This window comes from Elephantulus edwardii, unplaced genomic scaffold (genome assembly GCF_000299155.1).
Source record: "Elephantulus edwardii isolate Elephantulus edwardi_28Jun2011 unplaced genomic scaffold, EleEdw1.0 scaffold00186, whole genome shotgun sequence".
Lineage (NCBI taxonomy): Eukaryota > Metazoa > Chordata > Mammalia > Macroscelidea > Macroscelididae > Elephantulus > Elephantulus edwardii.
In genome coordinates, this window is record NW_006399936.1 from 668,553 (window position 1) to 679,272 (window position 10,720).

General features: G+C 45.1%; 1 protein-coding gene across 1 annotated transcript; it reads right to left on the reverse strand.

The window, feature by feature from the left end:
- Positions 1-176: 176 nt before the first annotated feature.
- Positions 177-6,245, reverse strand: LOC102846586 (zinc-alpha-2-glycoprotein-like). Its single transcript, XM_006896587.1, has 4 exons — positions 6,170-6,245; positions 4,108-4,368; positions 3,058-3,333; positions 177-589 (listed from the first exon to the last, which is right to left on the reverse strand). Exons 1-4 carry the CDS (start codon positions 6,243-6,245, stop codon positions 177-179), a joined length of 1,026 nt encoding a protein of 341 aa, XP_006896649.1.
- Positions 6,246-10,720: the final 4,475 nt, after the last annotated feature.

A 10,720-nucleotide genomic window follows, 5' to 3' on the forward strand; every position in this document is an offset into this window, starting at 1 on the left:
ATTCCTTTCCTCCTACTGGATTGCACTTTTGGCACATCCCTTTCTATATTGTGTGAGTTAAGCGAGGCAGTTATTAGTCTGATTTACAGAGTAGATAATAAAGGCTTTGTGAAGTGAGGAGACTTGGCGGCCAGCTGCACGTTAGCGCCCATCCTTCAAGACTTCTCTCTTCAAATTCACTGTTTCCTTGAGCTGCTTCCCTCAGTGACGGTGCTGGGATTAATGCTGAAGTTTTCTTTCTCGTGGAAGCAGAAAGGGTGGCTAAGGAGAAGGCTGAGCGCCCTCGTTGCCTTCGCCCCGGCTTCCTGTGTTCCATTCCACGTTGCAGTGAGGGGCTGCACCAGGCTGCTGTGCTCCACGTGGCAGACGTAGGGCGCTTCACCCTCAGGAGGGACTTCCACCACCGCCCAGAACTGATAGGTGCCAGGCCCGCTGGGAAGTACATCTCCCGCCGACTCAGACGTCTGTTCTTCGTTGGCCCGGGTCCAACGCAAACCAATTCCTCGCGGATAGAAGTCATAGGCCAGGCACTTGAACGTCTTGTTTTTTCCTGGAGCCGTGTGTCGAGTGATTAACACAGAAGGAGGATCTGGGGAGGGACACAGCATGGATATTGAGACCGTGAGCTAGACTTCTCCTTGCCTACTGCTCTTCTCCCAGGTCCCTGACTGCCAGGTATTGTTCTTTGTGATCCGTCCTCCATCAGATTTTAATCACACGGGAGCAGATTGCCCATCTCCTGGTAGGTTCGAACAGCGTGCCTTTGGTGTGGCAGCACAGCTTTTTACCACTAGGCCACCAGAGCTCCCTCACCTTAAAACACATCTCAGTGATCAGCGAGGGGTTAACGCTGAGCTTTGTATTTGCCTCCAGCGTACTCCCTGGCAGCAAGGTTGGTGAAACTTCCTCTCACGTACTTTGGGCATGTTGTTAAGAGAGGCCAGGGAGGGTCAGCGTAAGAGAAGTCCCTTACTAAGAAGGATTGACATGGAGATGGTGAGGGGAGCTTCAGATCAGGCAAGGTTCATAGGGTTGCTATGCGACGCAGTCTAGTTGACTCCACATAACAACAACAACAATAGCAACAATAGAAACCTCTTTGAGAACAGGGCAAGTGGAAGCTTCCCTTAAGCCTTCACTACTGGATCGTAGAACATCCACGTTGACTCTTTTGTCGGTCCTCACCACCCATCATGCAGTGATTTCTGATGGTAGGGAGCTGTGAGTAACCCCAAAGACTTTCCTAATTCCCCACCCCTCAAACCTCTGAGTAAGTTTTGCAGCCCCCTTCTTCCTTCAGTTTCAGCCCAGACCCTTAGCTTTACCTGTGCGTCTATGCCTCAAAGCCTTCCCTCTGCTGTGTTAAATGTTCTTTCTCTTTGCTTCCTAATCCACAGTGTCAATTGATAGCAACCCGTTTTGTTCACATTTGCTCACTTCTGTCCTGTTAAGGCAGATAATTTGCACACTTGTCTGCCACTCTTTAAAATCAAGCTGAGGGAGCTCTGGTGGCCGTGGCAAGAAGCTGTACTGCAATCCCAGAGGTGCATAGTTCAAATCCACTAGATGCTCTGCTGGAGAAGGAGGGGCAATCTCCTCCTGTACCTGTCAGATCTGATTTGACGGTACACACACACACACAAATAACAGAATTTAAAAAAAATCAATCAAGCTGAGGAAGGTGTAATGATAGTGACGTGAAATGACCTGAGTTGTTCTACCGGTTGTTGAATAGTATCTCCCACTTGCTCTTCTCTAACTTATGTCCTTCTGGAACCTCAGTGTGTGACCTTATTTGGAAATTAGGTCTTTGTTGATGTATGTAAGCAAGTTAAGATGAGGTCTTACTGGATTAGGTTGAGCCTTCATGCAATATGATTGATGTCCTTATAAGAAAAGAGAGATACAGATACGGAGGGAAGATACGTAAAGAGGGAGGCAGAGATTAGAGACGTATGTGTATAAATCAAGGAATGACAAAGATTACCAGGAACCATCAGAAGCTAAGGAGTGGCAGGGAAGGACATTCCTTACAGCAAAGGTAAGGCTGACTCCTTGCTTTTAGACTTCTAGTCTCCAGAAGGGAGCTCTGGTGGCCTAGTGGTAAGGAGTTGCCCCTGGCAACCCAGAAGTATGCGGTTCAAATCCTCTAGCTGCTCAGTGGGAGATAGATGGACAAGCTCCTCCCATGTGAAAATCCACTGGCGGGTCAGCTATGGCTGGATGGTAAACAATAACAACAACAATGTCCAGAACTATTAGTGAATACATTTCTGTATTGTTTTAAGCCACCAGTTTGTAGTAATTTGTAATGGCAGCACTATCAAACAAATACAGATTTAAAACATGGAATACAGAATTTGAGTATCGGCTGTCTTATATATGTTGTTGATGATTGTCGTTGAGTCGAGCACGACTCGTAGTGACTCTATGGACAAAAGACCTAATGCCTTTCCATAACTGTCATCATTTCACCAAGTTCAGAGAGTTTCCAGAGGCATGTGGTTTAGGAAGTGGATGCCACTCCTGCTTCCAAACCTGTTTTACAACTGTCCCACCAAGCACTGTCCACATTGGGAAGCCATTCTGGTATTTGATATCCCAATGGCACAAGGTTCAGCATCACAGCAATCCAGGTTACTCCATACTGTACATTGACAAAGAGTGATGTGCAAAGTGGAAGAGTGTTTCTGCAGCTATAACAGCACTAGTCAGCTCTCTGATCTCTGGTTTCCTCATCTGTAAATCTGAGGAATTCTGTGTCCTGAATTGTACAACCCAGTTGGTAAGGAGTTGCGCTGACTGCTCAAAGGCAGGGGGTTTCAATCCACTAGTTGCTCCATTGGAGAAAGATGAACATTCCCCTACTATGCAATTTACAGCTTTCAAAAAACCCGCTGGAGGGTCAGCTATGAGTCAGTTCTGACTGAATGAGGATTGAGTAGGCAGAGGAAAGAGTCCTAAGGGGTGAAAGCTGAAGGGAATGATGGGAGGCAGTGTAAGTGGTGAGATGTGCCTCTGTCTCTCTCAGACTGGGGAGCAGGCCACAGTGAGTACCTTGTTGGTCCAGGTGAGTCTTGCTGTATCTCAGGTACTCCCGCAGCATCTCAGGACACTCTTGCTCCAGGTAGCACTTGGCCAGCTTCACATAGACTTTCTCCTCCTCCCATTTCTTCTTGGTGTTCTGGGCTGCTGGGTCCAAGGGGACCCAGGCGGGAATTTCTTTGTTGAACTCGATGAAGTCTTGTCCGTCGTAGGCATACCTCCAGAATGCGCCACTGCTTTTGTTGTTCCGCAGCTCACAACCAAACATTCCCTGAAAGGTGTGAGACCCTGAATCCTCCCCAACCCCACAGGAAGTCAGTCATTCTGGCATCAACTCCATCTTACATCATTCCTACACAGTCTGTAAATCAGTAGGAAGAAAAATTTTTATAATCTAAGCATAGAATTTCTTTATCTTACCATATTCACTATTCACTAAACATAGAGTTGGGAACACAAAGGAAACTATTTGGTGGCTTAATGATAAGGAGTTGCACTTCTAACCCAAGGGCACAGGGCTCAAATCTACCCACTGTTCTGTGGGAGAAAGATGGGCCATCTCCTCTTGTGCTGTTTACAACCTCTGAAAACCCACTAGAGAGTTAGCAATGAGTTGGTTCTACCATTTAACAGCAACAGCATGGTGAAGGATAGGGCAAGGCTCAGACCTGTTGTTTACAGGGTCGCTGTGACCAGATGCTATCTAACAAGAAGAACTATGGATGGCCTAGTGGTAAGAATCTGAGCTGCAGTCCTGAAAGAATATGGTTCAAATCTACCAGCTGCTCCAAGTAAGAAGAATGGACAATCCCTTCTCGTGCAATTAACTGCCTCTGAAAATCTGCAGGAGGCTCAGCTCTGGGCCAGTTCCGATTCGACGACACACAACTCCAACAACCAGCACCTTTTTATTAGCTCTGGTGGCATCGTCTATCAGGAATTGCATTCTAACCCAAGGAGAATCAGGGCTATATCTCCATCTCACTGACTCCTTTCAACTCCTAATTGTAAAATTGCCTTTTGAACCAAGACCCTCTACTCCATCAATCCTCATCCACTGACCTTCTTTGTCCTTGTAATAGCTCATGATGTCTTGCAAGGTCACCATGAAGATTTCTTCCCTGGACTTCTGCAGTCGGCTCTCTTTCTCCCAGTCCTCCATTCCTTCCAACTCACTCCAGGGGCTCAGGGGTTCAGCCTTCTTGCTTTCACTATTGTAGCGGAAGAAGGCCTGGTCATTGAGGTAAGCGATAGCCTGAAACCTGGGGAAGCCTTCACTGGGCTTGGACACCCCAGTATAAAGGAAGGTCAGAGAGTAAGGCCCTGTAAAAGAGAAAAGGACTTTGAGGTATGGGATTCATCTACTCAAGGGAGTGAACTGTGGGGCAGCAAACGGCCGGCAAGGAAGATCTCCCCCAGTTCTCTCTTCCCTGTGTTCAGTCTCATATCATTGCTAATTCTTTTTTTTTTTTATTCACTTGTAAGGGTTCTACTTGAGGGAGCTCTGGTGGCCTAGTGGCAAGAAGCTGCACTGCAGTCCCGAAGGCACTTGGTTTGAGGCCACCAGCTGCTCCGTGGGAGAAGGATGGGCAGTCTCCTCCTCTGTGATTAACTACCTCTAAAAACCCACCAGAGGGTCAGGTATGGGTTGGATCTGACTTGACAGTATACAACAACAACAACAACATCAACATCAGGAAGAAGAATAAGATGTCTACTTAGGAGGAGTCGCTCAGAAGCTAGTCTTTATCTTTCCTCTCTTTGGCATATAAAAACAAAGAGAATTTCTGTCGCTTTGTAGGTATTGACTGGGATCACTTGACAAAGCGGAATGTAAAGTGAAGTGATGCATTTCTTCTGATTTAAGGCCTTTTCAAATTGACTGGCCTCTTTGCACCTGAGGCAATAAGTATTGAGGCCACAGAACACAAACGAAGAATCTCAAGAGGCAAACAGCCTGGAGCCTTGAGTCACCTTATGAAGGAAGAAGAGTTTCTTGATTGGCAACAGATTTTGTATGAGCAAGAAAACGAACCTTTGTTGGAGTAAGATCCAACAGCTTTATTACTGAAGGTTAACCTGATGTAATCTGACAAATACAGATAAAAAGTGCAATAAATTTTACAGAAAATTCAAGAAATGACCCAGATGGAACAGGACAGGGTAAAACTAGGAAGAATCTCAGAATTCCCAGCATCATATCTTGCGTTTTGGAATGAGGTGGGTTAGGATGGCGTCATTCCCTATAAGCCATGATCAATGTTGGAGGTCATATGGAAGATTTTGAGTTCAAGTATGAAAGTTATTCTTGTGAATTAGCTTTTAAATGAAGTTACTGTAAAACCTAATCTGTCAGAGATTGGCTCAGGAGAGGACAGGTTTCAGAGCTAAAGTACATAAGGTCGTTCTGAGTCGCAGGTGTTTGATGACATACAACAACAACAATAACAACAACAACAACTGTGAAACTAAACCAAAACAAATATTCGGACAATTTGTAAATGTATCCAGTTTCTAACTTGAACGGAGTTTAGAAATCAAGTTACATTTCTTCATTCTGAAAAGTTGTATGTCATAAATGGCCTCAGTCCCCTGTCCCAGAACCGAATCTGGGTGTTTCCAAGCTCCAGCTGGCTTTTCGCCTTCACCGTCTGCAGTCTCTGTAGTATCTAATGGGGGTAAAGGAATGGGCTTCTCCATTTCTTCAGCTAACCCACCCTCACATTTGTCTCTTGGGGTCTGTCCGTCTTTCCTTCAGCATCAGTTAGGCACATTCAACCACTGGAAGAAGGGAGGGAACAGGAGTGATTCCTGTTCTGTCTTGGCTGTGCGATCCTGGGCAGGTTACTTACAGCTTCTCCGGGTCTTAGTTTTTGCTTGCTTGTTTTTATTTTAAACTAAGAGTTTTAGATTACATATTAGTTAAGGTCTTCAGTCCGGAGGCTCTCTGAATGCGTCTAGAAGTGAGGGAACTGGGTTATTAACAGTCTCAGATACTCATTAGAGTTAACAGTCTAACTTGTGGGAATCCAAGACACACTAGAAGCCCTTCACCCAACCCATTTCCCCAGACTTTACCTTCCTTCTCTTTCTTCTCTAGTCCCATCACCCTCCTCTTACTCACGGATTTGGTTCTCCTGGGTGAATGCAGGACCCAGAAGAAATAGCAGGTAGAGGAGCGCAGGTACCAATGTCTCCATCATGCCTGGGCAGATAGTGCTGGACTCTTCTGGGTCCTGCAGCTCAGAGAAAGCAACTTGAAATACAATGAGGTGTAGTTATGAGAATGGCTGGGCTGACAGCCAAGAGAAAAGGGGGTGAATCCATAAGCCAATAAGCAAGCTAGGATGGGCTCCTCCCCAGGAGTAAGTAAATAATAGACAAATAATCCATGCAGGGCAGAGGTTATGATCAGTGAGTCTACAGAAAAAGTCTGAAAATGGAAAGCTAAAACTGCTGATCCAAGTTTGAGGGGCTTTGTGAATCCCAAGGTAAATAAGTTCAATTCATTTGAAGTGTGTGCGGTGAGAGGCTCAAGAGAAGGGATATGACCACGCTCAAGTTCATCATCACAGTCACTGTGTTAATACATCCATCGTCTTCTCTTTCACGGACCTTTACTATTCCGAGCATGATACACTAGCACCTCCTGATAAGATGACCAAAATATGAGACAAAAAAATCTCACCATCCTTGCCTGTTAGGAACACGCTGGTTACACTTCCTCCAAGGAAAATTTGCTTGTTCTTCTGGCCGGCCATGGTGTCTTCAATATTCAACATCACCACGGAAAGGCAGTGATTTTCTTTTTTCCTTCTTTGATCTGCCTTATTCCTTGTCCAGGTTTCAGATGCATATGGAGCCACTGAAAGTTCTCTGGCTTTGGTCAGGGGCATCTTGGTCATTAAACTGACATTCTTACTCTTTAGAACTTTAAAGACGTCTTTGACGGCGTATTGGCCCAGGACCATGTCTTTTGATTTCTCGACTGCTGCTGTTTATTTCCTCCAAGTAAAATGAACTTCTTGACAACATCAATATTTTCTCCATTTATCATAATGCTGCTTACTGGTCCAGTTGTGAGAATTTTGTTTCCTTGATGGTGAGATTGTAATCCATATCAAACACTGCAGTCTTTGATCTTCTTCAATGAGTACCTCAAGTCATCTTAGGTTCTGCAAGCAAAGTGTGCCATTTGCATAATATAGATTGTTGATGAGTCTCTCTGATCCTAATGCCACATTCTTCTCAGATAGTTCAGCCTCTTGAATGATTTGCTCAGCACACAGATTGAATAGGGATGGAGAAGGGATACGACACTGATGTACACCTTTCCTGATTTTAAACAGTGCAATATTCCTTACTCTGTTCAAATGGCAGTTTCTTAGTTTATATACAAGTTTTCCCATGAGCACAAGTAAGTGTTCCCGGGTTCTCATTCTTCTCAATGTTCTCCATAATTTATTATGATCGACATAATAAAATACCTTTGCATAGTCAATAAAATACAAGTGCATATCTTTCTGGTATTCTCTGCTTTCAGCCAAGATTCACCTCACATCAGCAATAATATCACTTGTTCTACTGCCTCTTCTGAATTCAGCTTAAATTTCTGGCAGTTCCTGTCATGTATTGCTTCAGCACCTTTTCCTGATACCTCTCCCTGGAAGTTTCATTTCATTCCTATCCAGATTCTCTGCAACTTTCCAATATTCTGTTCTCAAATTCTACCCATATTCTGGGCCTTCATAGCAACCATTCACCAAATCCAGCTCACTCTCCTTGCATAGCTCCTGACTTTATGGGAGACCATCCACTTTTCACCGGCTGTCAGCAGTCAGGCACTTTAGACACAACGTTTCCAGAACTTCTCAATGGTTCACCAGTCCCGAGAAATTGGGCCTCATCTGCCTTTGCATCTAACAGTCCATATCACCTGTAAAAACGACTTATTCTGAGTTTATTTCCTTAGAAATGAACTGCAGTAACCTTAAGGTTCTGAGTAGTTAGAATACTCTGTGGAAAAAAGAAAGCAATATCTTCTTTCCTGGAACAAAGAATAGGAAAGAAAATGAAAAACCCAACACTTCTTAGAAACCATGAGTCTAAAGAACTGAGGGGCCACATACACTTCAGCCTCCATTACCCTGGGACCAGATGCACTGGACAGTGGCTGCCTCCCACTGCTGATGAGTTCAAAAGGTACCGGACAGACTGGGAGAAAAATGTGGAACAAAGCAAAACAGCCAGATTTGTTGGCCTATTAAAGACTGGTGAACCCCAGAATGTGTGGCTTCTTATCATCCTTTGAGCCCGGAACTAAGTTTAACCTTGCCATGCATCAGAGAGCTGGACAATGACTAAGGATGATAGAAGAAGAATCAATGCCTTTGAGTTCCAGTATTGGAGAAGAGCATTGAACATACCATGGACCACCAAGAGAACAAACAGGCCTGCCTTAGCGTGAAACAAAGTCACTCTCTGAAGGTAAAGAATTTGAATCTCTATTTCACATACTTTGGCTCATGGCCAGGAGGGACTAGTCCCTGGAGAAGGACATCATGCTCAGAAGGGTGGAGGGACAGCACAGGAGAGACCCCAGATGAGATGGATTGACATAGTATCTGGGATGATGGGGTAGGTGTGTCGGAGTCAGTGAGATGGACTTTGGATAGGGCAGGGTTCAGACCTATTGTACAGAGGGTCACTATCACAGGCGACTCAATGACACATAACAACAACAACAGCTACAGCAACCATTGCATCACCTTGTGGAGGACCCTCCATAGGCTGGATTGATACAGTGACTTCCATTACGGGCTTGAGCGTGACAGATCTCGAGGACAGCGCAGGATAGGGCGAGGCTCAGACCCGCTGTTCACAGGGTTGCTAGGAGTAGTAGTCGACTTAATGGCAATTAGCAACAACACTCTCTTGCCTTTTTTTTCCCTTCTATTTTCATCCAGTCACTCATACATGTTTTATTTTGAAACAATAATTACCAGGGTAAAATGCCATTATATACAATGTCCTATCAAAACCTCACTAGGCCCTCCATTGCCCTTCATGGTCTTTTTCCCCCTCACTGCTGGTCAACCCTCTGCAATCATGGATTGCCAATTCTTCAAATTTAACCTGTTGCTAAGTTGAATCTTTGCTACATACTAATGGGATCTGACTGGTACAGGAGGAGATTGTCCCTCCTTGTCCAGAAGAGCATCTGGTGGATTCAAACTGCTCACCTCTGGGATTGCAGTAATGTTACACATTTTAAATCTTCACTATATCAAGAAATCACTGGCTTAGATGCTCATTTCTTCTACTTTTATGTGTGACGATAGGCTAGATTAGCTCTTGCTCATGAATCCCCACATCATTCAGCATCCTAAGTCCTTGCTGTTTGTTTGACTCTGCGGGCAGATGCTTTCGTTCTGTTTACTGTCGAGTCAGAACCAAGTCATAGCTGACCTACCAGTGGCTTTTCGGAGGCTGTAAAGAGCACAGGAAGAGACCATCTTTCTCCTAGAGAGTAGCTGGTGGATTTTGAACTGTGTGCCTTCTGGATGACAGCACAGCTCCTTACCATTAGCCCACCAGAGCTTCCAACTTCTAGCTCTCACTCTCTCTACTGACTTCTTCCTCAACTTTTGTTCTCCCTAAAATGAAATCCTGTATCCACCTGTGGAAAAGAGAGAAACAAAGAAGAAAAGTGTCTCCTTTCATCATTGTTGGGGTGCTGAGACCCTGAGCCTCCACATTTCTTCCCACTCCCTCCCCTTGGATGGTTCCTGCACTCTGGGTGCCTTGCTGCCTTGGGTCCTGACATATTCTGTCAACAGCTGGCTGTGGGAGGAAGGCTGGTCTCATCTGGTGGGAAGAGGGGAGACAAGGAGGCCATTGTTGGAATAAAGAAGGGGAATGGGAGCTCCGTCTGCCCGTGGGGGCTTCTTTCCTGGCCCCAGGCCTCAGAAAGTTACTGTGAAAGAAGAGTCTGTGCTTTAAGGACCCATCAGGAGCTAAGAAACAATGATGCAGAGCCCCCCGCTCCCACCTCCTACACCCAGCACCAACCTTAGCTTCCCTGGAAGCCCACACTGACTTGGGGGCTGTGGGCATCTGTAAATGGAGCCATTGAAGAACGAGGAGAAATTAATGCAACTATGACAAAGTCCTTGTTCCCGGAATCCTGCATATCTCTTAACTTTCTGTTCTCACTTCCAACATTTAGCCAAAGACTTTGGTCACTGTGGATGCCCAGTCTGCACAAATTTGAGTTAGTGGAAGGATCATTTCTCTCGGTTTCTAAGGATATAAACATACACCATAAGACGTGCAGGATACACCCGACTCACTGGTTCCTCTTTTAAGAAGCACGTTTGAGGGTTGAGAGGCTGGAAATGCCAGAGCTCAACATTTGGGTTCTTGCTCTGCTCTTGTACTCCCTGACTTGAGTGGCCACTGCTACCCCTCTGTACTCTAATTTCCTTACTTGTGCAGCAAAGGAGAATACTATTGATATCTACTTTACAGATTACAATGAGGGTCTGTGAGTTAGTATTTGAGAATTATTTTGAGAAGCATCTGGCACATAGTGAATTCTTATCACTCGCTTTTTGCTTTTGAGTTGGATCAATACACAGCTGAACCCTCCAGCAGGTTCTCAGTGGCTGTAAGT